The 27888-nt window shown below is 35.7% G+C and overlaps 1 protein-coding gene across 5 annotated transcripts; it reads right to left on the bottom strand.

The window, feature by feature from the left end:
* On the bottom strand, nt 1-27725 carry LOC137827036 (chromatin modification-related protein EAF1 B). 5 transcript variants are annotated; one of them, XM_068633235.2, is made up of 23 exons: nt 27224-27725; nt 25189-25377; nt 25029-25083; nt 24845-24942; nt 23316-24705; nt 23097-23216; nt 22700-22960; nt 21734-21925; nt 21041-21121; nt 20820-20877; nt 20213-20721; nt 20051-20104; nt 15658-15715; nt 15363-15559; nt 15213-15266; nt 15023-15103; nt 14176-14313; nt 13946-14062; nt 12333-12424; nt 11928-12140; nt 11445-11829; nt 9395-11188; nt 1-391 (listed from the first exon to the last, which is right to left on the bottom strand). In XM_068633235.2, the coding sequence occupies exons 2-22, from the start codon at nt 25329-25331 to the stop codon at nt 9479-9481; spliced, it is 6006 nt and encodes a 2001-aa protein (XP_068489336.2). In that variant the 5' UTR covers nt 25332-25377; nt 27224-27725; the 3' UTR covers nt 1-391; nt 9395-9478. The 5 variants fall into 5 exon arrangements, with proteins under 5 accessions (XP_068489336.2, XP_068489335.2, XP_068489334.2 ...); XM_068633234.2 differs by having other exon boundaries at nt 13946-14065; XM_068633233.2 differs by having other exon boundaries at nt 22694-22960; nt 27224-27688.
* Nucleotides 27726-27888: the final 163 nt, after the last annotated feature.

Raw genomic sequence — 27888 nt, forward strand, 5'->3', positions numbered from 1 at the left:
TATTCACAAAACTTTGAATTGGCTTTTACTCATAAAAATGATTCCTAACCCAATTATCTAACAGGCTAATAATACATTCACTAATCTAGTAGAACAAAAAATAAGAGTTCCCCTGCACAAGGGCAGGGAAAAAAGCAAAAAAACGGAAAGTAGGGAGGGGGTTACAAGGAAGGAAGAGACGATCCTGTACACATACCTCTATATTCGTCTCTTTCCAAAGAAAATAGTGAAAATACCCTCTAAAAACAGCGGTAATATACAAGACCTGTGAAATGAATAAGTAAGCAATAATGCCTACCAATACAATTTTTCCTAAATTTTAACAGGACCTACTGAAAACAATGGATATCTATCTCCATATTCCAAAGCCCTCATGTATGACCAGCATCATCTGCAGACAAACCATAACAAAATTGAAGTCTTCTTTTCATTCAGCCATGAGAAATATAGATAAATACAACATTAAAAAAAATAAAAATTGAAGGTCATATTCACAAAAAGGAAAAAAGGATGCACAATTAATAGGAACCTCGGATCCAATTTCAAGAGTGGATTTCCTCTAAGAGAAAACAATAACGGCATCCCAACATCGGATATGTGCAATACATATTACAAAAGAATAAATTTTCATCAGTGAATTCTCTAGGAGAAACAATCACCATATTAAAGCATAAATGTTAGTCAAGTGAGATACTATTTGCATCTAAAAATCGTTATGGTCATTTGAGGGGCCCAGTATGTATGTATGGTTATGGTAGCAGCGGGGAAGTGAAATTAGGCCCATGAAGGCAGAAGTGAGGAGTGGAACACGTGAATGTGATTGAAGGAGGGAGAATAACAAAAATGACAAGTAAAGGAGTTGGGAGGGAGGAAAATTGGAATCAATATTAGCTAGCCTGAATGACTCTTCCTTAGGAAAGGGAGATTTTCACTTATTTTCTTATTTTTTCTTATTTTCTTGAGTCGCAGCCCTGTAACAGATTTATACCTCTGAAAAGCTCTACTTCAGTATCGACATTGCTTTAGTTTTACCATTCCAATATCAAAAAGAAATATTATTTGCATTTAAAAAATTCCATTGTCTTTTACATACATAACTGCATCATAGTTAACAATGTCAGATATACAAATTGGATGGCTGCTACAATACGAACTAAATAATTTATACACATAATAAAAGAAATTAAAGAAATTCAGAATAAATATGTCACGGTTTACACTAACAATCAACACCAAGGCTAGAGTAATAAAATGTAGGAATGAAGGGGAAAAATTTGAAGATGATGGTGAAATTATTAGGAAGGAAAAACAGAATAACTGAGAAAAATTAGGAAAAAACAGTGCCAACAGAGACCAGTGATTGGTCAGTGGCCATCAAAATACATTAGCAAGCAGTGAGACTGAGTTAGAAAACAACATGAATCAAGGCAAACTTATGTTGATGGAGAAAGAAACCCTACAATGCTTCTAAAGCACAAAGCACTACAAAATGGAAGAAAAATCATATGTTTACCCAAAAAATAAACTAAATGTAGTTTCAGGGCTAAAAATGGGAAGCCCGTCACAGTGGCACTACAATAGCACATAAAAGCTACATTTCTGGTGACTGCAACCACAGCAGCTGCTACTGAAACCACTCCATTATTTGAAACCTGTAGCAGTCCGGGCTGTTCCATACTCTTCCATTGCACAAAATTGACTACAACGCATACCATAAAAAATTAAGTGAAAGCAACACTTTTCTTCTGCCATTCACAATAAATAGACCTCATAGAAAATGTTTTCTTTGTATTGTATTTTGTTATAATTAAGACATAAATGAATTTTTATGCACCCAATATCATTAACCATTTAAATATACATTTTATAGATTTTAATAAGGAAAAACATGTTAGCAAGAAATAATTGGGGGAGAAGCTGAAGTTCAAATATAAGGGTCTGCTTAGCTAAACAATAGATGCAACTCAAACTTATATAAATATTATCCAAAAGATATTAATAGTATCTGGCCCCACAATACCTAAGACTTCTAACCAGAATGAAGGGGGACAAACTCCCAAGTACACCATTGTTTTCAAGTTCATGCATTTCATCAATCAAGGCTTGTCAGCCATTCAGGGTGACCAAGAGCCTTATGAACATTGTTAGAAACAATAATGGTGGTGGACAAGGAGAAAACAAATGAGGAATATGAAAGAGATGATAACCTAAAAAAATTATAAATAGGATATGGATTACGAGTAGATTGAATACCATTTCTAATATCAAAATACGCCAAGCATGATCAAAGTAAGGAGAATGTGAGAACAATGAAGGATCCAAGGTATCAAAATCTTGTGGTGGAGGATCTGAGTTACAAGGATCTTCATGTAAGGATGAAGGAGTTATTTGTGCCAGATGTTGGTATGTGATTAGAGGTAGTGAAATAATGTTATCTGCACTTTAAATTTGAGTTTTGAGAGGAACCATGAATAATCAATGGATCACAGGATAGTACAAGAAAAACCTATTGAACCAATGAAGATGTTCAATGGAAGATATATAATACCTTTAGGTTTAGGGAGAATAGTATTTATACCCTTTCTATAGGAGAGAATATTCCAAAAAGCCATACTTAATAGCCTTTGCAGAAAGCTTGTCAAGACCTAGAAAGACATTATGAACAAAACAAGTACACCAAGCCCTATTGATTAGAAAACAAGCAGTAAGGATTACATCTCCCAAATGAGGATTGTCGTGTAAACTTAAGAGTTTAGATAAATCATAGGAAAAATATATTTGGCATTCACACCATAAGATTTGGATTTCATTAAAGACATAGAAATAGACAAAAGTTCAGAACAATTTCTCATTAGATAAACTTAGGTACATTCATTAATGAAAGTAACAAATTATATAAAATCAAAATATAACACACAGCTTGGTCCCCAAATATCAAAATGGATGATAGAAAAAGCAGATAAATCTAGATTTAGAATGTTTAAGAAGAGAAGACCTGCGGTGTTTTCTTAAACGACATGATTTACATTCTAAAGTTTGGAGACTATTAAGTTCAGGAACCATCTTTAATTCTAACAAATGAGGATGACCTAAGCCTTCATGTAGCATTTTAGGAGATAAGGATGTAACACAAAATATAAATAGGCTAGTATAAAGGTAGTATGACCCTCTAGATTCATGTCATTTGCCAGACATCCAACCCGAACCACGTTTCTATATAACAAAAGAGTTGGCATCAAAAATTATTGAACAATTCAATGATTTATTTAAACTGGCTGAAAGAAATAAGACTAAAGAAGCGGGCAAGAACAAACAGAATAGATTTTAAGTTTAAAGGAGAAAAGGAAGCTACTTTAGAGATGTTGATTGGGGATGAGATATTTAAGGAAAAGAGAGAGAAGAGAACAAGGAGATATTACCAGAAATATGATCAAATGCATCTCAGTCAATTATCTATGAATTTTGTCTCTCCCCATATTGTGAAATGCAAGTTGTTCACTAATTGCGAGTTGTAGATGATTGTGTTAAGCTACTGGATTTCAACCTCAAATGTTCTTGATATTCTTCATCAGAGAACTTTGGCTCATATTTGTTGATTTTTCAGGAAAGCCATGTAAAGAGTAACAATTGTATTAGGTGTGAATCATTCTTTTGCAATATGTGCATTGAGGACGCTCTCTACCACCACACCCTCCTCTAATGTCACAGTCTCCTTTTCCGAGAGTATAAATCATGGCAGAAGACTCAATAGATTTTTGAATATTTCTATCCTAAGAGTTGGTACACCAAGGAGCCATGTTATCAAGTTTTCGATATAAGGAACTTCATAATCAGTTAAAATTTGGGATTCATTGAACGAAGATCATAACCATATAAAATTTATCCAACTTTTTTTTATCTCATCTAATGAGTCAACTTCCAAGAACATCTTCAATTCCTCAACTGCATAATGAGTTTCAGCAGTAAAAAACATCATGTCATTATCAAATTTCTTGAATGAAGCAATCAGTTAACAAAATTGTAGAGGTGTTGGATATCGTATGCAAAAATATTTTAGGCATTTGGAATTACAAGTTTTGAATGACCTGAGTGCTTAAAATATTGGGATATACAGATTGCCAAAGTAGAACACAAAGCTGAAAAATCAATTTATTCCACTCTTGAACTTGATCTGGTGGTACTCTAATCACATGTTCTCTTAAATGATTATGAAAACCTTGGCCATGGAACCAAAGTTCAATTTAAGCTTCCCAAGGTACTTAGCTTTTTCCATTTAATTTCTTAGAAGTTACAGAAGGGGTCTCAAAAATAGAGGAGATGGTCCTTGAAGACATGTTAAACCAAAGGTATGGACAATTTTCGTAATGCGACGAAGGAAGAACAAAGTACAACTCTAGGGTTTCAGGAGAGAAACAATGAGAAACTCAAGACAAGCCACTAAATGGTACTAGAATGAAGAACAAAAGGTGAAAATGAGCTCAGAAGAATTTGACGAGTCAAACAACGATGGTCTGAAAGGATTCTGACCACTAGAAGGTGGTAGGTATGTCACACGCCATTGCAACAACCAAAATTTGGATGCGTTGTAATCAAGGTTGGTCACACTCCTTAAGGCACACTCGACCAAAGTGTTGAAGGACGAAAATCAAACTATGGATGACTACAGAAGGCTTTGAACGACGGAAAAAGGCTAAGGATAGTGATTGTATGACAATTTATTGGCATAGAGAGATAGGCTGAGAGGGATTGACATGCTATGATACCATCTTGAGAAAAAATACAAAAGAGTAAGAATCAATTTGAGAGATTGAATTTCCCACTCTTATGATCTCATTTATAATAAGATTAGATACATCAGGTACAATGTATGAGAAGGACACAATAGCTTTATAATACATTCTATTTAGGCTTATTTAATGTAACAGGTAGGAGTAGCGGAAAAGATAGCAGCAGAGCCGGTTGAAGTCATCTCAAAGATGAAGAACAACAACCAGACTTGAGAAGAGAGAAGGAGAACCTTAAGAATGAGAGAGGGAGAACATGTACCAACACCAAAGTACATCGAAACACAAAAATGAGGTCAGAAACAAAGACAAAAAAGGTTGAACAAACAATCACGAGTAATTCAATTTTCTCGAAAATAATGACAGTCAATTTCAATGTGTTTAGTTCTCTCATGGAATACTGGATTCGAAGCAATGTGGAGAGCAACTTGGTTATAAGAATACATCTCCAATTTGTCTGAATCTCACAGAAGTTAAGTTCTTGAAGGAATTGTTTCACCAATAGAAGTCCATAAGTCAGAGACACCATTGCCCTATATTCAGCTTTAGTAGTTGATCAGGCCACTACATTTTGTTTCTTACTTTTCCAAGAAATAAAATATTTCCTCAGAGAAAGCACAACATCTTGTAGTAAGGTGTTTATCGGTAGAAGATCTTGCCCAATCAGCATCAAATACTCATAGATTTGGGTGTTTCATTATCTTCATATATATCAAACCTTGTCCTAAAGCCTATTTTAGGTACGTTATGATACAAATGATATCATTCCAATGGCCAATACAAGCAGCCCGCATGAACAAACTAACACCAAATCAGGTATACTAATAGTAAGATAAATAAGTTTTCAAACCAATCTTCTATATCTTTCTGAATCAAAGAACGATTCACCTTGTTCTGTCATTAACTTTTGATTTGTCTCCATAGGACTATCCATTGATCTACACATAATACATGTCTCTTTTAGGATGCCTAGAGCATACATCCTTTGAGATATTACAACACCTTTTGACTAAGCTACTTCAACACCAAGAAGTTTTTGACCCGACAAAAATCCTTGGTTGGAAATGTTTACACAAGTGTTCCTTTAGCTAAGATATTCTAGCAGCATCATTTCCTATAATAACTATAATAACTATAATAACTATATTATTACGTAAACACATTTTCTAGGAGAGGTTTGACAACAAAAAGTTGAATGATCTACTTCACCACGGGGTGATTGTTTGAGGGCATAGAGAGAGAGACACAACTCACAAACCAAATCAAAATCCCCTTTAGCAACAAACCCAAGAGGTTGTTCCATGTAGACTTACTCTCCAAGATTTCCATGAAGAAAGACATTTTTAATATCGAGTTGATGAAGTGGCCAATTACAAATAGCAACCATGGCAAAGAAAAGACATACAATAGTCATTTTGGCCACTAGAGAAAAAGTGTCAGTATAATCGAGGCCATAAATCTAAGTGTATACTTTGGCAACTAAACATGTCTTGAGACGATCAACTTCACCGTTGGAACCAAATTTAATGGCATAAACCCATCATCGTCCAATTGTCTTCTTCATAGGTCAAAAAACAACTAACTCACATGTGCCATTTTGGTCAAGTGCTTCATTCATCTTTTTAGGAAAAGTAATAGAAGACATAGCATAGAAAAGTACAATAGGATGGAAACAACTTATGATAGCTAAGAAAATTATAAATATGATATCGATTACAAGTAGAACGAGTATCTTTTCAAGGGAAAATGGGTTAGGCTGAAACATCATTCCTAGGATTCATGGTATTGAGCGACGATTGAGAAGAACTTGAAGAAAGGGATTCACCTTGGAGCATTGAATTGGTCATTTGGGTCCTACTTTGGTAGGTAATAAGAGGAGGTCACGATAGTTCAGGAGGATTTTGAGCAAGATTGGATTGTGAGAAGCATAAGGAATAATAGACTCAACTAATGGTATAGGAGAGATCTATTGGATGGAATGAACATCTTGAACAAACTAAGAGAGGTAAGTATGTTTAAGAAAATGAAATTGGTAGACATCTCTAATACTTCTTGATTTCAGGAGAGTAACATTGATACCCTTTTTAAAGTTGAGAATAGCCCAAGGACACATTTAACCGCACGAACAGAAAGTTTATCTAACCCTAGAGACAAACCATGTGCAACCAAACACGGGAAATATGAAAGAGATGATCATTTGGAAAAATAATGGAATAAGGGACCTTATTGTTGAGAGAATAAGATGACATTCTATTAATAAGAAAGCAAGCAGTTAAGATAGCATCGCCCGAATGTTGGATCGATATATTGGCACCAAGCAATAGGGTATGAGAAGTCATAACCAAGTGTATATTTTTTCTCTCATTTTGTTGAGGTGTGTGAAGACAAGTAGATTGGTGTAAAATTCCATGCGAACTTAAAATTGCAAAGAAATTAGAGAAGTACTCCTTGGCATTGTTACTTCTTAAAATTTCAAATTACTTGTCCAAATTGATTTTATTCAAAAAAAATGTAAAGATAGACAATACTTCATAACAATCTTTCACAAAATAAACCCAAGTACATCTAGAATATTCATCAATGAAAGTAACAATATCTTAAACCAAAAGATGTGACATGACTTGATCCCCAAATATCATAATGGATAATAGAAAAAAGAGAATTACATCTTGATTCAGTCCTTTAAGGAAAAGAATATCTAACATGTTTTCCTAATTGACATGACTCGCATTCTAATATCTTAAGACGACTAAGTTCAAGGGCTATTTTTTTAATTAAGACAAGTGAGAATGTCCCAAACAATCACATAAAAGTTTAGGAGATGGTGATGCAAAACATGATACATGTAGACTAGTTATAAACCTCTCGATTCATGTCCTCCTCAAATTAGTAAACATGTACCACATTCATGTATATAGCAAAGGAATTGGCATCAAAGATTTTTGAACAGTTTAAAGACATGGTTAATTGACTAAATGAAATAACATTGAAAGGACAAGTAGGAACAAAAAGAACATATTTTAGATTTAAGCAAGAAAGGGAAACTAGACCAACCCCCTTTGAGGAAACTTTAGAACCATTGGCTAAAGTTATCAAATCAGGATTTTTTGGAAAAGAAAGGGATGGGAACAAAGAGGTATTACCGAAAATGTGATCAAAAGCACCTGAGTCATATAAATGGGCTTTGACTTTGAACGGATTGTGAGATCCAAGTTGTTGACGAGCATGGATTTGCAAATGCTTGTGCCATGTTATTAGATTCCAACATTAGATATTCTTCGTATTTTTCATCAGAGAATTTGGACTCATTAGCTACAACTTTAGAGATATTGACTATCTTGTCAAGAAAGTCGTGCAAAATTCAGTTCTCTTGAATGTGACCCATTTTCTTATGGTGCGTGCATAGAGAACGTCGCCTACCACCATGTCCTACTTTAGAACCGTATTCTCCTGTTCCACGTCTAATGACTCAACCTCCAAGAACATCTTTAATTCTTCAAAAGCAGATTTAGCTTCACGTCATTATTTGTTTGCTTAAGAGAGGCAAGCCTATTGGCAAAGTTATAAAGGCATTAAATATTGTTTGGAAAAATATTGAGCCTTTTTTCCAAAAATAGTTGCATCATGTTTTAAACAATCTAAGGGTACAAAATAATTTTGATTCCATAGAAGGCCACAATTATGCACAAAGTTGAAAATCAATTAGCTTCCACTGTTCAGCTTGATCAGACGGTACGTTACTCGTATCTTGTTCATGGTAATTTAAGAAACCTTGGCCAAGGAACCACAGTTCAACTTAGTCAGACCAAGAATGATAATTTTTCCAATTCGGTTTTTCATAGGTAATGATGGTAGGAGTTGCAGAGGAGACAATAGCTCTAGAAGACATTGTCGTGGAGTCTGAAGAGACCAGAAAAGAAAGAAACAATAGAAAACCCTAGGTTTGACGTTCACCCACACCGAAAAAGAAGAATCAGTTTTCAGAACGGTGACGAGGAGGTCAAAAAAGCCCAAGGAAGAGCCACGACGTTGCTTTGGTGAGAGGAAGACGACGCGTGGAGAACAAGTGCAGAGCAACGACAAATGGAAAATGCGTGTGGTGCCGTGTGGAGCAGAATTTGCTTTCTGGACCGACGAGGCTGGTTGTCGTCTGAAGAGACTCTAGATCCGGTGGTCACCATAGAAATTTGTGCTACCGTTAGCCAGCAAAAACTACGTTGGAGAAGATAGAGACCAGCAGAGCATGATCAACGCACACGGATACCAACTTGAGATAAATATGAGAAACTATATTTTATAGAGCTTGATCTCATTTATAATGATAGAATTCTAGGGAAGAGCAAAGATCAAAAGCCTAAACTAGATTTCTAGATACAAAGATAGGTATAGCACATAGCTACAACATGAAGCAATTTTCGAAAACTACTTTCTACCTACATTTAATACCATTGAGGAAATATCTTTTTACAAACATCAATAAATAAATTTTAAAACTAAAATGTTTACACATTTTCACAATCTTACCATCCTCCACAAAAAAGATTCAGCAAAATATGCATTTCAATAGTAACTAAATTTTCACAACACAAGGGCATAGAAAATAAAAATACCTGTACAATGGTAACAAAAGGGTATAAGATTCCAATCCAGACAGAACCAAGCACAGTCACAGCTGCTCCATCCATTAGACATCATCATTCCACTTTAGAATTGGGTGGCCGGATAAGCAAACTGCTCTGTCCTTGTTGCATATGTTTCACTTGTTGCTGAGGTTGATGTTGCAAAGCTACATCTTTAGGAGAATTCTGCTCCTGCTCCTGTTGCTGCTGCTGATGTTCTGGAGGCTGATATGACTGTTGAGTTGGGATAGGGTGTGCTAAAGTTTGTTGTTGAAGAGTCAGTGGCTGCTGCTGCCACTGCCCTCCAGAATTATGTGCATGAGAAGGTAAGCTAGTTGATAATTGTTGTGGTCCCATCCCTTGATTAATAGTAGTTTGCTCATGTCCAACAGAATTTCCAACAAGTGTTTTACTCCCTATAGAGCTGGCTTGAGTAACTAGATTGGCCACACTGGAATCAAATGGTGATTCTGACGTTTTCCACTGAGAAGATGCAGCAGGAGGAACAACAGTTACACTACCCGCATCCATACAACCTGGAGACATTGCAGTGTTTGTACCAACTTGGGAGGCACTATTTGCAGGATGTTGATCAACTTTAGGTGAATCCGATTGTGACAAGTTTGACGACTCAGAATGCACCTGACAGTTTTGTTGCAACATTCTCTGAACATTTGGTTGAGTTTGATTACTTTGCTTAGACTGTGGCTGGGATTGCAGTTGCATTTGATGATGGTTAGAAGCAACAGCTGTCTGTGGAGATGATGATATATGGCCAGCAGTAACCGACAAAACATTTCCTGGAATGCTATTATCAGATGGAGATATCACTGGCTGTAGTTGTTTCAATGAAGTGTTTGTTGGTCCAGAATGTAGCTTTTGCTGCAACTGGGAATGATTTGAAGAATGAGCAGGAACTACGGGCTTGGGTGGTTGATTTGGATTACCAGATCCAGGATATAAGTTTTGACCTTGCATCATGGACATGATTTGGTCTCCTTTCTCAACAGTTTGGCTTCCTGGAGGTACAGATAATCCATTTAGATGAGAAGAATCCACAGAGTTATTCTGATTGACTACAATGTTTCCTCTTCCTAGTCCTTTGAGAAGTTTTGCCTGCTGCTGAGCCTGTGCATGCTGTGGCTGATTAGGATGCTGCCTGCCTGGCTGTGGATACTGCCGCTGCTGTGGTTGCCGCTGCCTTTGTTTTGCTGCCTGATTAGTCAATGCACTAGCACCAGGATTCCTGCTGAAACCATGTGGTAGGTGATGTTTCTGCTGTTGTTGCTGAGAAGAAATGGGAGTCAAAGGGGATGTCGGTGTTACAGGGGAAAGAGATACTTGCTGCGATGAATTTTGAGGTTGTGCCTGGGAATTATTTTGGGCAGGGGATGATATAGGAAGTTGAGACTGTGCCTGACCATGTTGAATCAAGGCATTCGATGCAGCAAGCTGCTGCTGCTGTTGGTGCTGCAGATATCGCTGATGTTGCTGCAGGTGCCTTTCCTTTGCCAATCGGATAGCATAGACCTGTTGTGAATTAGTAGCATGATTTGAACCTTGAAGGGGGCGGGGATTACTGAGATGGGACTGTTGCTGAGATAATTGATGTGGCTGCTGGGAATGCCCTGGATATGACTGAACTGATGGTAGAGTTGTCTGGTTATTAAAGGCAGAAGTCATCCCACTAAAAGCAGGAATGCCTTGACTGTTCCCTTGTGTAACCTGCATTGTCGGAAGTTCTGGAACCATGGTTTGTCTTTGGTGTTCTTGATTATGGCCAGGCTAAAGAAAATGGGAAGAAAAATCATTAGTCAGAATAAAATAAGATCACAAAACAATGTTGTCAGATGCACAAGGGCAAATCAATCAAAAATTGCTCAAATTTACCAAGACAAGCCATTAGAAACGTTAAAAAACTAGGATGCTAGTTGGATGGATATTAAGTTTCATTGCCACAAGAAGAAATTCATACTTCAATGTTAATTGTTATCAATAGAGCCCCAATTAAATTCTAAGAGAGAATATGAACAGTTCTCACCCTCATCATGTGTGCAGTCTCCCTAGGTCTCAGCATTGAGTTTCCTTGTCCAGCACCAACTCCAGAGTGAATATTTACAGGGCTTGGCATCCCCACCATACTAGAAGAAAGCATGCCCCCAGAACTAAGCATTGATGATGATGGAATTCCTTGAAACCCTGGCCTGGACATTGTAATGCTTCTGTTGATCCCACTCATCATGCCCATACCATTACCACCAGGCAACATTCTCGCACCACCACGATCACTTCCTGAAAGAGATCCAGGAACGGACAGGGTAGATTGCTGCATGTTTCTACTAGACAACATCTGATTATATTGTTGTATTCTCTGTTGTTCATCAACTGATAAAGGTGGAGTACGTGAAACTCCGTATCTACTATCCCTAAAAACACATGTGATTCGCAAGCATTGAATAACTAATATTGTTACATACATTTAATAATTGTACAGCAAGAAACTCTAGTTATAAAATATTCTAACCTGGAAGAGGCCCCCAATGGACCAGATGATGATAAGTTATTGCTAAGATTCACACCAGAAGATGATGGAATAGACGAATTCAGGCCAGCTGAAGGATGCACTGGGGGTACAGAACTATGACTTGACATTGGTAAACCACCAGTATGAGACCCTTGATACCCAAGGGACAGGCCATCTGGGCTTGTTTGATTTGTATCACAAAGATCAAGTGGCCTTTACCAGAAATTAAATATGATTAAAATACTAGAGCAGTTGTGCTAAACAAAATAACAATGTACAGCCCGAATGTGAAAATTTCAAGACAAGCCATACTGTGCTAAATGAGAATACATAGTAATTTAATAATATTCAAAATTTCAAACTTCAAAGTAGATCTGCCCCCCATATAAAGCAATTAGAACTTACGTCAAAATACTCCCATTCAAGTTGTTCGGACAGATTTGGGAAAGGGCAGACCCATGCGAACTATGGACAGGTACCAATGGTTGGTTATCGTTCTACATACAAACAAAAGCATTTCAAATTAGTTGTCAGAAATTAAAAGAAGGGAAGGGGAAAGAAAAAATAAGAAGGTTAACAAAAAAATTATGATGTTTGCCAGGTAAATCACATTATAATCATAATTAAAAAATAACAGTTAGACTTAAATGTCCAACATCCTCAGAAACAACTGCACTCTTGGAATAAAAAAAAATCATAGATGTGGAAAAGGAATATTCTCAAAAGGAAATTAGTAACAAATAAGTGGAAATTAGTCTCAAGTCTCGGACCACTTAGTCTCAAATCGGAAATCCCCACAAGCCTGAATTGGATATGTTTTGGACTCCGGCAATGGACCTCAAAAAACACTCAGACTCAATTGGAACAACTTCACCCAGCACAATTCTAGTTGAAGCTGCATTGAGCCCAGACAAGAGCACATTTTGGCTCAACACTGAACTCAGACAAGGGAGAAACAACAGGTAACTGCAGTGGGTTTCAGTTAACTTTCAGTGACAGTCTTTTGACAGATGTCTTGGGATGAAGATGCAACCATGGGATACTGCACAGATGAGTTTTGGGAAACAGTATCATACAATTTATTAGTTGGCTTCATTCAACCTTGAGAAGAAAACTTGACTATTAGGATACATAGTATTCTTAGCGTTGTGGGGAAGACCAAGTAAGGATAGTTAGAATACTAGTTAGTTGTAGTAAGTGACAAATAAATTGGCGTGTATGAGAGGGAATGCATTCAAATATGTTATCATTTGTAAGTTGACAAATACTTCTATGTGAAAGAGAAATCCTTTAAAGGAGAGGCCGTTGCAAAAGAGTTTTCTCTCCTTTTCTCTGTTCTAGGCTCCCAACAATAACAAAGCAGGAAAGGATAAAATATTTGAATAGCAAATTTCAAGGTAGATTATGCAAGTACAGATTTCTAAAATCATAGCAACAAGTTTTTGTACAAGAATGTTAATGCTTTTACAACTAAAAATGTCATTGAACTAAAAACAATTGTTCAAAAATCTATGTCAAACTGTCATTGAATCATTCTTGAACTGATGTTAATAAAAATTAATTATAGATACAAATAATATCAAAGAAACGGAACATCTTAGCATTCCTTAAAACTAAAAAAAAAAAAAAAACACTGCGATATAAACTCATAATTGAAAAATATTGAAAAGACTAAATAAATTGATTGTCAATTTGAACCAGTTATCTCTACCGGGTCACCAATTTTTAGACCAGTTCTTTCAAAGGCAGGTTTGCTGGTTTAATTGGACTCCAGCTGAACCAACCAGTCAATCACTTTTCAAACTATAAGTTGTAATAAAACTATATCTTAATGTCACTTTCATAGAACTGCAACCATCGTTCAATTGTAGTTGACTCAAAAAGATCCAACTGTATAATCGTTAATTAAATTAACCACCAATCACCTGATTTAATTAGTCATAAATGTGATTGGTATACCATCTTTAAATGTCTTGCAACACTATGAACCACTTAACATAAAAGCTTTTGCTTAAAACCTGATTTCTGTGGAAACGTTGCTTCTGCCCAATCTTGATAATTTTATCAAAATGAGACTTCAAAGTATCCTCCTCCATTGGTCCTTGCAAACGCTGAAACAACTGCCTAGCACTACCCTGCTAAAGATTGAAAATAACCAGCCAAAGTTGAAAACTTTTCCAACAATGAGGAACGACTAATATGTATGAGCGAAGGCATAAGATGAATTAAATAATAGAAGTATCCATGCCTTTGGAATTCCAGGCAATGTAGATGGATAAGACTGAGAAGATCCTGAGTCTTCAGCACTATCTGCACCATCCCCAGCACTTCTATCCATCAAAATCTTGTGACGCTCCTTGCACTCTTTTGGCTTCCGAAAGATACACTGGAAATATTGCAAAACTGTATTACAGATCCAAGCAAAAAGATAGCTGAGAAATAAAGGAGAGGAAAGAAAGAACAGTTCTGAATTCTCTCTTTTATCTTCTGATATATTTGTAAAACAAGGTACCACTAGGTCATTGTTGACTTCCCCTTGACTCTATCTGGTGGACAATACCACAATCTGGGAATGACAACAATGAGGTGTTGGGCTACTAGGTCACAGTTTTGTATCTCAAGAATACGAGACTCTAAGTGTTTTGTTAAACATTTTGCGCTTGGGTAGGATAAGTTGCATGGCACAAATATATTTTCTTTTTTTCTTAGGGTTAATATTAGGTATGTGGTCTGGTAAGGTCACAGGGCCCAAACATTTCTTTGTTTTTCTTCTATAAGGTCACAGGGCAGACATTAATAGCACATAATGCCATTAAAAATGACATTGAAGAGGGAAGAGACGCTACGAAATGGCATACCATACCACCATGGTGGCCATAACCATTCTTTAACGGCATTGTTCTTACTCAGCATTAAAATGAGACATTGAATCTCCATCAGCTTTCCAATCTTGGTAATAAAAAGAGACATATATTAAAATGAACACTTTTTGTGATAGAATGTGACAACAATAATCGAAGATAATAGTAGATGTATATATGTCCTGCAATCATAGCACCTTTCCTATCTGAGTAACTATATCAGCACATAATTACCTTGAATTGTATAGTACTGTTAATAGCATCACTGACAAGCTCCCAGTTTGGACCCATATCATGAACCAGGACAACAAGAGCCTGCAACAGATAAGAATAGATACCCGATTAATGCATGTCATGAAGTTGAAATATGTATTCCAAGAAAGGAAATAAGAGTTAAGTGAGATGACTATGAACAGAAAACAACCTGGTCTTCAAATAGTGACCATGGAGTTCCAGAACCAGACTGTCCCACAGAAACCTATAATCAGTAAAACAAAAATGAAAAATAAATCAATCAGTACAGTGACAAGAGACACTTTGCTACCACAACAATCTGTGTTCGCAAGAAAATTACCTTAAGTGCTTTGGTTTTCCTGCCCCTATCTCGTCCACCACTAATGATTCTAATAAATTTACTTGGATTAGACATGTTACTCATTTGTGAAGCAGCAGGGGAGGGAATAGAATTAGTTATTGGAGCAACATTGTCAAAATTATCAAGGGATTGCTTTGATGTCTTCATCTTCTTCACACTATGCTGCCCATACAAACCTTCAAAACAGGACAGTTGATTTCGTCAAACATGACAAAATATAATACGGACCAAAGAAAAAAATCTAAACATGTGATCAGATAACAAGGCAGCTTACCACCAATTCCATTAGATTCAAAGTTATGACTGTCCAATCTCTTCTTAGAATGATCCCTCTGCATTGTAAATACATTAAAACACCATAGGATAAGTACAGTAGAAAATATTGAGAACGACAAAACTCAAGTAGTCCAATATCTACTAAAGCAATATTAAGCATTGTAAGGTAAAAACACCATGCCCATCTATACATTATTGATCCAATCCAACTACTTTTCATAGTAGAAAGAGTCAATTTTATTTTTATTGGTCAAAGGGATGAAATGAAACAAATCGGGAAAAAACAGAATGGTGTGAAACAAAACATAATGGAATAAAACATGAATTTCATTGTGTAAACATTTTATTGTGGGATGGAAATAAAGTTATTGATCAATTTGTTCAAAACTACACCGAACCAATTGATCAGTCTCAAAACTGGTGAACCAGTCAAGTGACAAGTTCAATCAAACCATACAAATTCACTTGGAGAAAAACCAAACAAAGAAATAGAAAGCCCTTTAAAAATCAGTAAATCTGGAAAAAATCAGGAAAAGACCAATTCACAGGATAATGGGAAAAGGCTTAATAGAACATCATTTTGATTTTCTCTTAAAAAAGGAAATTCAATGTAATGTTTATTCTAAACCTATAGTTAATAGATGTTGATGTGTATCATTGAAACCTAACTTAAGTATCATGACATTTTATTCCAGGTTTTGTATGTACTTTAAATGTTAAAAACTATACAGTTATGTTTTAGTTTTTAGTATTATAAAAGACATGGTATTATATTCTTTTAATATTACTTTATACATTATTTAATTATTAGTTTTATTTTATTAATACCAGTTTTACCATGGCTGAACCTAGAACCAATGTTTTACTTGTTCAATGACAAGTCTTGGTTGAAAAACATTGTTCTTGATAACTTTTTATTTCCATATTCTCTTTACATTAAAAATACCAATATTTAATTTCGATTGAAAATGAAAATAATATTAACAAATAATCCAAGGCATAAATAAAATAAATAAAGGGTCCTTCATTAATATTAATTTTTATTATAATTTGGATTTTTCCAAAATTGAAAAATATAATTATATTGGTAACAAGCACATTTGCGTCATTGAAGTACATTAAAAAAGTTGACAGCAGCATGGTGCAAGCAAGGTGAGATGTGTCAAAAATATAGAGATAAAGAGCAAAGAAGAAATGTGTGGCTGAAACAAAACCATTGACAATTAGAGTAAAGATAGAACTGTAACTTCATAATTTTACAAAGAAAGACCTCTAGCTTAGCTTCATCTCACTCTCCCAAACTGGGATAGGTTTTACCAGATTCCATTATATTCCATCCTCATTTTACGAATCCAAACAATGGCATTATATTCCATTCCATCCTCCTTCACCAATCAATCACAGACTAAACCTAAAACTTCATAGGTATCATCCCCCAATTTCAGTTAACCTCAATGAAATCAAGGTCCCAAACTTTTGACAATTACTCTGTCATCCCATAAAATATTAAAGAGAAAAAGAAAGCTTTCAACTTTCAGCAAAGATTTACCGGTGTGTGGAGAGAGACTAAAACTTCGAAATTACCTAGTATGAATTTCCATGATAATTGTCCTTTTAATCCTTTGTTCTTCATATCAGAGATAGGCAGGGTTAAAAATTCATCATAATGGAGAGAAAGTACAAGGAATCCAAGGGATAATAGATCGCCCTTAGCGAAAGAAAACACAAGGTAAAGCAGCAGAAAAACATCAATGGAGCTAAGTTACCATGTCCCTCCACATACGTAGGCTATATTTGGGAGTTCGAATGGGAAGAATTATAAGACAACAAAAAGAGAGTAAGAAAGTGTATTTGCAGAAGAATCTTTGGTGGAACGGAAATGTGTGTGGTTGAATTTGAAGGGTTACAAGACAATCCCCATTTTCCTCCCATTATTGTCTTCTAGTTTCACTATTTCCTTTACAATTTTTTAAAAGCAAGGAAACAAAGTTAAAAAAACAGAGTGAGGTTTTTTTAATTAGAAATGAAAATAGAAAATATTTTTTTGAACCAAATGGCCCTTTGAAACTTTCCAATTTTTCCCTTTCCAAATCCTCAATTTAAACATAACCTTAAGAAATCTCGATCAAAAAGGCCAACTGTTTTTCACCAAATCAAGTTCATAGGAAAGTTTTACCATATTAGCAAACATTTGGTTATTATTGGTAGTGAATTGATAAAACCAACCGGTAATAGGGAGAAATTAGAGATTGAGAAGAAAGAAGAGAAAGAATGTGAATTTTATTATGATGACTCCTTGAGATCAGTGTGATCCAAGAGAAAGAGAATGTGTACAACTAAGGGCAATTCTAAAGATCCTAGACACTCTCCCAATGAAGTCTACAAGAACAAACCCTCTCCCCTCAGACTAAACTCTATTTATTCTACTGATTACAACTGAATTAGTCATAACCATTTGGTGAGTGAGTTACAACAGTACCCACATCCTGTCCATACTCTTCTGTCGTCACATGTATAACCTATTAATGATAAGTCCTGTATGATGAATGTTGGGCTTTAAAAAGAGATAAGAGGTGGAGATAGCAGAAATGAGAACATAACAAACGGATGTATGCCCACACAAGAAAGGACATGGTACGCATGATTGTAAAAAGGGAGATATTGGGGGAGCACTGAATAGGAAAAGACAAAAATAAAATCAACCAGCAGTTTGGATATGTACAAAGGTCATTGAAATCACACAAAGAAAATCCATTGCCCTGAAAAAAAAAAGGAAAAAGGGACCAATAACATTAGATTACAAAGTTATAAATAGTGGGTGGTAAAATATGCCAGAAGGCCATAATTCCATTCCCGCCCTGTAAACTGGCCATGGCTAATGGTGACACCATGATGGCCTCCCCTTCACAATTTCCTATGGCGGTTGGGAAAAATCTGCCATGTCCAGACTAATAATATCTCTAAGGGTTTAGTTTAGCCTCTTTAGCCAAGGCCATGGGCATCTGCTGATTTATCTAGCCAATCTCACCTAACGGAATAAGACCTTTGTTGATGTTATATGTTCCAACCAAACACACCAAATTATAAAAATATATTTGCTTCCACAAAAGGAAGAACAAAATATGCCATGGAAGAATGTGAATCAGAGTGGACCAGCCAACCCCAAAAACACTAAAGCGGAAAAGCACATAATGGAGCAACTGCTACATCAAATATATTCGATGCAAAGACTTCACATTAATGCAATGACATGTTTGTAAATACAGTTTACCTCTGCCTAATTACAGATTACAAACTTGAGTGTAGTTCCATCATGGCTAAGTGGAAAGATGAATATTGTTAAAGATCCAATATTGACTAGAGAAATGACCAAATTAACATATATAAGTGGATGCAAGTTTCATCTTACAAACTGATTTTGCAAGGTTGAGTCAAACTTAAAATCTACTTTCTAATTAGTATCTAGAGTCTTTTTCAAAATTGTGTTGGTCTGGCAAACTCATTCTCATCAAAGGATTTTTCTTTTGTCGACTTTCTACTAGGTTCACTTTCACTGTACCAGTACCACTTGCAGTGAGTTTTCCAACAGTTTTAAAGGACCACCATTTTCTTCAGCACACACAGGGTTTAGGTCGTATTGAACCAATCTATCCAACTGTCCAAACACTTACACAAACACCCATCTATGTGTCACAGACACGACTTTTCCCCCTCTTAAGCTATTTTATTATCATTTTCCAAATTTCAAGAAAAAAAGGTGTCTTCCAACATTTCTTTAGCACACACAGGGTTTAGTTCGTGTTGAACCAATCTATCCAACTGTCCAAACACTTACACAAACACCCATCCATGTGCCCTCGTACGTGACTATTTCCCCTCTCTTAGGCTATTTTATTATCATTTTCCAAATTTCAAGAAAAAAGGTGTCTTCCAACACCACACCAACCTCCATAACAGATTCTCCCATCCTTTCTAACTAAACTGTTAGCACTAAGAAAATGGACAGGTTTAACTATTCCACATTGGCTTCTGAAATATGGCTATAGTTAAGCAGGTTGTGCTACAAATCACAACAACCATTGAATTTATTCCTATAAAACATGCACAATTATGTGTCAGTCTATCTTAACAAGAATTGTTGGACTTATCGTGTTACCCGCTATCATGTCACTATCAGACCACCCAGAGATAACTATTCCCACACTCAAAATGTTTAATCTTTGATGTGTGAGGATAAATTAAAGATCTCACATCGACTAGAGATATAACTAAATTATAATATATAAGTGGATACAAACATCATCTTACAAGGAAGTTTTGTAAGGGCGAGTTAACCTTAAATTCCACTTTGTAAGAAATATCATGAGTATAAAATTATTTAAAAAGAATACCTGTTCACTCAGCACAACAGAATCCAATTGCCATCCCTGATCATATGCAGAACCCTGTAGACATAATTGTTAAGCATCTACAATAGAAATACAGATTAAAAATAAAAAGGATCCACAAGTTTCAAAAATGCAAACATATGCATGAATACAGATTTTGATTACCAGATTCTTGGGCTTCTTCTTTTTTGTTTTAACTGATGTTTCTCCACAGTCATAAGGTAATTGCTTTTCAAAATCTCCAACTGACTCCACCTCCACACTTTTCTGAATCTGTGGTCCAGCATGTAAAGTACTCTGGTCATCGGGAAAGGAATTGGTATCTCCACTTGAAGCATCTGTCTTAGCTTGAGCCTGTACTGTCCCAGAGACCACAGCAAAAGGACTCACAACTCTCTGTCTAGAAGCTGTGCGCATGCGTTTCGTTGGTATTGTTCCAACATTTAAACTTGATGGCCTTTTTCCGAGCAGCATGGATGGTTGAGCTCCAGTTGAATAATGCCCATAAGCCAAATCAGTCCCAATTTCACTGGACTTAGGAGTGTAAGACTTCATTCTGTTTTTGTGTTTCTTTTGCAATGATTTTGATGATCTACCCTCATACAGACCAGGCAAATAATAAGTGCCAGTTTCTCCTTCATCCTCATCATATGCACCCTCTTCATGCCCAAACTCTACATATAAATTTAGAGAGGAAGAGAAATTGTGATTGATTCCAGAATGATCGACAATGCACATATAAATCAAATAATTTAAATATCCCCAATAGTACCTGCTGCAGTATCATACATAGATGTTTCAACTTCCTCTTGAATGCTGCTACCAGTTTTCTGAGGGAAAATTGTATCACCAAAAGTATAAATAAGACATAAAAGAACATCGGTGACACCAAAGTAACTTCAAACCAATAAAACTTCAGCAGAAGTCATGAAACATTAAACCTTCGGGGTAAGGTTCGTAGTAAAAGTAGAGCATTTAAGCAAATAAATTTACCTCATACTGTAGAAAGTGAGATTCAATAGACTTCCTGTATATTTCCATTGCAGTAGGAGGAACTGTATAGAAAAGGCTTTCCTGGAAATTAAGATACATGTAAAAGAGGTAGCCAGGCTAAAAGCAATTGCTTGCTAAAACAAACTAATGGCAAAAGTAAACTATAAAATCATCTATTCCATGTTTAAACTGCCATGCTAAAACATGATATGAATTATTCCTCCAAAGTAATCAATAAATAAAAGAATAAATATTAATGGTGTCATAATTGTTAATATATAATATTCGTAAAGTTTATCTTAACAATTTACATGAATTTATAGATAAATATTTTCTCATTACATGTGCGTTTCTACCTCATATTTCATTGGACATTTTTATAATATCTCATCTATTAAATTTAAAAATCCATAATTTTACATATTTTATATTATTACTAATATTTAATTTAATTTTACAGTGAAACACATGGTGATATATATACAGCCTGTAAAAGAAGTGTCTAGCAAGAACAAATATAGCTTATTATAACAAACAAACAGCGAAAGTAAACCACAATCATCTATTAAATTATATTGAATGGACTTCAAAAACAAGATTTTGATTTGGCAATCAGTGAAAATAAACGAGAAAGGTCACTAACATACAAATTAATAAGCTAATCAAATAAGGATAAGGTAACTTGGCCCATACTTCAGTAAGATGATCATCCCATGACATATCAACAATGCCTAAGTCCGATATTTTATCAGGTGTTGTTGGCGCTTCTGCTTGACTGGAAATTCCACGAGATCTAATGTCCTTTAAAAATCTCACGGCATAACTATGCACCGTATGTGCCCCCTGTTTAGTGGTATTTTGTTCATCCAAGCATTTGCTTTTCTCCTGTGACCAAAACCACCAATAATCAAGCATCATTAACCAATAGCTAAAATAATTACTATAGAAACCTAAAGCAGGGTAGATTTAGAAGTATCTCAAAACACCCAGATCATACCATAACAAAAACATTCAAATCATGAAATAGTAGTGAGACTCTCACACATCTAAATCTAAATAATGTAAAAAAAAGAATGCCAATCAAACATACATCAGCAAGGATGACAAGAATGAGCAAACCAAACTGAAAGGGAAAAGAATATTATAATCAAAACTACTATACAAATGTATTAACATTAAACGTTGTACAACTTCAAGTAGTGCTAAGAAAATTAGCTTGTAAATAGTAAGACGACAAAATATATTGTGAAATTTAGTCTTTCAAATAGTAGGAGAAATAATACGAATACCTAGTCAAATCAAGTATAATAAAGTTCATCAAGAACACAATACCTAATACATAAAACAATCAACAATAAACCAGAACACAGTAACCACACCATCTAAACCATTTTTATTTAGAAGCAATACATTCAGTATTCCACAAAGCATAACATCTAGGTTGCTCTTTCAAGTTATACATTTCTAAATGCAAAATACTCATTAACAATTGAATAGTTTGTTGTAGCATCACTTTACTATAAAAAGGTATTATCTTCAACAGCAACTACTTAAATGAGTTTGCATTTGTATGTAAGTTTAGTCCTATCACAACACCAACCAAAAAAATTCACTTTTTTAAGAGTGGGATAGTTAAAGGACAAAGTAAATAACCAGCACCATCTCAGAATTGCTCCTCTTGTCCCTAGAAGCTTCATTGGAATCAATGTTCAAAGAACTAACTGAACCATCAATACAGTTACGGTCATCATTGACTAAATGGAGCTCAATTGAATTCCAGAACTGCATGACAGCCTTTGCCATGTTGTGAGACAAAATTTTCACCCCAAGATGTTTGCTTTGTTTTTCGAATCTTAACCGAGATGTAAAATATGCCTGTTGAGACAATTGTGCAGCAGCAGTTATCTTCCAAAGACGCTCCTACAAACACAATTTAGAGGAATAAAAGGATGTATTAAAAATCAGTTATCAATTAGATATAACAAGGGTCCATAATCCTCAAGTCCTTATAATGATGATAGAGCATAGAATCAAAAGTAGGTCTAGAGAATATAACCTGTGCAAAATCATTCGCCAACCATGTCATTTCCTCAAGGACAAAACCCCATTGAGACTTTCTATCAATCTGTGATGGCAATGTGCGAACAGATAACTCTGCAATCCGCTTGCGCTTGACCTGCATTAACATATGATGTCAGAAGTTTATAGTTTACTGAGAACCCCACAAAATTTACAAGAATAATAATCAGTAGAAATGAAAACAAAAGTTTAAGACCTCTATAATCTTAGCCTCTTCCAATATAGAATCCTCATGAGCCTTGTCTGGTAACTTCAAGTTGTGTGTATTACATGATTGACATTCAGATGCAGCAGTAGTAATCTTTTCAACAGGAGCAATTTGCGTTGTTGAAATTGACACATCAGTAGGAACTTTAAGTCTTTCACAGTTGTCTTCTCTGATACAGTTAGGAGGATCCATCAGGACACCACTTTCCTCTTTATCCGCATTTGATATGAAACTTTCATTGTGATGCAATCCTTTAATATTGGAGGAATCTGTCACGTTTTGCATGCAAGAACCATTAGTATGTATGTTTTCCTCACTTTTGACCATGCTACCACTACCAGAATGGTTTGCATAAGCAGTAGCATGTTCAATGTTGGAAGTAGCAGCAATTTCACCAGCATTGGTATTAATTCTTTCTTTTACAACTCCACTGCCAGTTAAATTCAGCTTCTTCTCAAATTCTGATGTTTGTTCCATAGTATTTCCATTTGCACCAATATTCTTAGAATTACTACACACATTATTATTATTTACATCTCTAGCTAAACTAGTTTGTGGGCAGGAGGACTCCGAATCAAAATTCTTCATGCCTAATGCAGCATTGCAATTTTGGTCTCCATTTGCTACACCTTTCCTGTCTACTTTTATGTTGCCAAACCCATTTGGCTGACCAGAAGAAGATTCATTTCCAGGTTTAGTAGATGCACAAGGCTGAGGCTCAAGATCACCTGATGTTCCCAGGTCCCTTTCTCCAACTGCTTTAGCTTCCCCAGAAGCCAAGACAAGTGGAGTTTGTACAATATCATCTTGAGCAGGCATAATTTTTTTATCTTCTTTGAAGTTTTTATTCATGGCACTATCCAATTTGTCCTCAGGAACACTAGCACTGCCACTAGCTGCTTGACGTTCTTGGACACCATCCAATTCATTATCCAGTGAATTATTAGATGTTGGATCTTTAGAGAGAACCTCGCCATTTAAACTCGTAGGCTTTGGCTTAGAAACAGAAAGCACATTGTTGTCCTTCTGTTTGCTTGTATCAGAAAACATTCCCTTTCCATCTCTTGAAGCCCCACGAGGACCATGATTTGGTTTGGACCTGTTCCTTCGTGCATATGGTCGGAAAATAGCAGAATCTTCGGTCTCCTTTGCATTCTGACTTCCACCAATTCGGGAAGACTGTTCTGAAGGAGCAATATTATTCCTTTTATTTGAATGTAGAGACCTCTTTTCTCCAGGAAACTCATTCTCACCATCAAAAAGTAAGAGGTTATCAGCAGTATTTGGTTCACTAAGAGAAGGGACCCCTGGTCTAGCACTACTGTCGACAGAGTCACCATGAGGGGAGGCAGTCAATACAAAACTACCTTTTGCTTCACTGAATCATATTAGGAGGGAGGACAAGAAAAGGGAGGTGACAGGGCACCATTAAGCGAATTAATACACAGTACATATTCATACACAAACTACACATAGTGGTGACAAAACAAAGGAAAAAACAAGAAAATATAGCCAACCTGGTCACAAACTGCTCTTGATGCTGATCAGTGAGTGAAGTAGACTGAACACTGACTGAAGCAGCATTCCCTAATTTAAAGTCCAAAGGATTCCCTCCCTGCAATTATAAAGCTTAGTTGAGCTGCTCATCATTTACATTGAAAATTTACTAATACAAGATTGCAAAAGAACAAATCTTCATACTTTTTCAAGAAATTCTAGTTCCCTTCTTCTCTCTTCACGAACATCATATTCCAGTCTGTATCAACATGCATGAGTTATTCTTCATGCATATGATTACATTGGCACTCAAAAAACACAATAAAAAAAAATAATGCAAGTACAGAAACAGTTTTCCCTTCACCTGAGCTCTGCCTGAGCCTTCTCAATAGCTACTCGACGCGGAGAGGTTTTCAAACCTATACCAACTCCGCCATCAACAACACCTCCCATGGAATCAACCTCAGCATTTACAAGGAAGACAGATCCTGGGTTACATCCATGCATCCCACTCTTAATAACTAAGAGTGTCACTTTCCATTTATCAAAGAATCTGCCAATTTTTATAGAAGAGAGGGCAAATTAAAGATGTAAATCCAAGTACTAAGTGTGCATTAAGGCCTATAAATTTCCTCACGGATCAAACATTAGAAACACTAACAATTAATCAACACTTGAGGCACAGATAGTAATTTCATCTGTGTTGCTGAAATAGGTGAAGTACTTTTCAGCAAGAATCACTGTATCAAAAAGATTCCCTCAAATTGAAAATGTGACATACTCAATGCAAGCCTGTTAGGATAGGATGTTCAGAACTTGGATCTCCTGAATTCAAAACATTGCAAGTCATCCAGTTTGTAGTTAGACTACTCAAGTTTTTCCTTCCAATTAGGTTTACGATCAATTTTGATTATAAAATAATTTGGATGGTCAAGATCATAGACAGCTTTCTAAAAACAGTTAACAATATTAATTCAAGATTACTATACACCCACCTTGCAAACAAGAGTTGCAATGTTCCATACTTAATAAATATAAAAAAGGTAACAGGAGTAGGAAACAAAGATAGGCTATGAAATTATATATATGAGGAATTATGTTTGCATTTCCAAGCGATACAAAAATAACCTCTTGGTAATTCGGACTTTCCTCATTGTATTTATTGAATAATAATAATAATAATAATAATAATAATAAATATACAACAAAACAAGAACAAAAAGTGGAAGCAGAAAATTGTGTGACAAGAACATTTCATGGATAAATGTCATGCACTGCTTTAGCATTTAAAATATTTCAAATTTCAATTATTATACATTTGGTATCAGTCTAACATATTCATCAAATGATTTGTATCATGCACCACATTAACATTTCAAATCTTTCAAAGCTAGTCTGCGATGAGAATTTCAGGTCCTATATACTAATTGTTCGCATATTATCAATCAATTATAGTTTTTCATTTCCATTACAATTGGGATTCTGACATTTCTTTAACAAAAAAGTTACATCTGCTTCCACTGAGTGAATAAATGATAATTGATAAGTAATAAAATAATCATTCCACATAAGCCACATATAAATATTACTTTCAAAAGGAGATGTAACCGAAGAAGAAAAACAATTATCTAAAACTTTATTGAGTGAAAAATTCATCTTATAATTAAATCCCCCAAAACATTTTGAGAAGCATGCTAGAAAGTATCTACAACATAGTTACATAATGAAATAAAAGATCATAGTTATCCTGACACAAGTCACCAGATTGTATCAATTGTTTAAAAGATAAGAATAACATATATTTACAAATAAATAAAAAATGTAGGAAATGCCAGAGTATGTCCAGGTTTTGAAAGAATAAGGCAACCTCACAACTTAAAATGTTTGCACGGGACAATTTGAGACCAGACATAAGAAGCGTATTAAGAGCACACCAACGTCCACTTCGAAACATACCAACTAATAATACAATAGGAACGTACTAAAAATTAAAGTAGTGATACGAAAAGTTATTAACACTTATCGGTAACCATTACATACATGAAAATGTTGCCACCAATTATTCCCTTCAAATTTTCAAAGTGAGATCACACTATTACATTTATGCTTCAAATTACTAGCTCCCCACTTAAACACCAGCATTCTAATTTGCTTCCCGGTAAGTGTTAAAAACCAAAACTACAAAGTTATTTAACAGAACAATGCAGCAGCACATTAGCAGCCACTCGAGGCACAAAGCCATTCCATTCTAACACAATGCATAGCACACACAGCGCTGCACAATTCGCCCAGACATTTGAAACCCTAACCTCGACCATTTCCAGCAAATTTCCCCAATTTCACAATTCTAGGGTTTCGAGTAATGCCAATAAAACAACAATTAGGGCGAGAAATAGCACCTTAACGCGGAAATGGGAACCTAGGGCACAATTCAGGCGCGTTCTGAGTCGAAATTCCTCTCTCCTAGGGTTTTGGAAATTAGGGTCCCTTCGCTCAGAGTAGCAGCAACGACGGGGAATTTGGCCTAAAAGCTAGCGCGTACGGCAACGAATGCGAGAGCCATGGAAGAAGGTTTTGTTCTGTTTTGTTCCCTCAGCGAGGATGTGTGTGTTTGCGTGGTGGAGCAATTGGGGTTGCGTTGAGTTTCTCTCTCTAGAATTTGTAGAAAGAGAAAGGTCGTTTTGGTATTGGGGGTTGTCGTTGATGATGTTGCGGGGTGAGAGAGAGAGAGAGAGAGAGGGAGAGAGAGAGAGAGAAAGAGAGAGAGAAAGAGGGACTATGCAACCTCTGGTGGAGTGTTGTGGGCTTTGGGGCATGAACACGACGATTTAGAGAGGAGAGGGCTCGTAAGAAAATGGACGTTCATTTTGGGCTTTTTATTATGCACTCTTTCTTTTCATCAGAAGTTTGTGTGATTCAGAATCAAAATAGGTTTAATTAATTTGTTTTACTTCTTCTAATCTTACTTCTGATCTTCTCAATTACTACAAAGCTTTTCATTTTATTAGGTTTGGTTTTATTGCAACAAAGACGACGATGTCATACGCCAAAACTACATAATTTT

Source organism: Phaseolus vulgaris, chromosome 8 (assembly GCF_051622355.1).
Source record: "Phaseolus vulgaris cultivar YP4 chromosome 8, ASM5162235v1, whole genome shotgun sequence".
Lineage (NCBI taxonomy): Eukaryota > Viridiplantae > Streptophyta > Magnoliopsida > Fabales > Fabaceae > Phaseolus > Phaseolus vulgaris.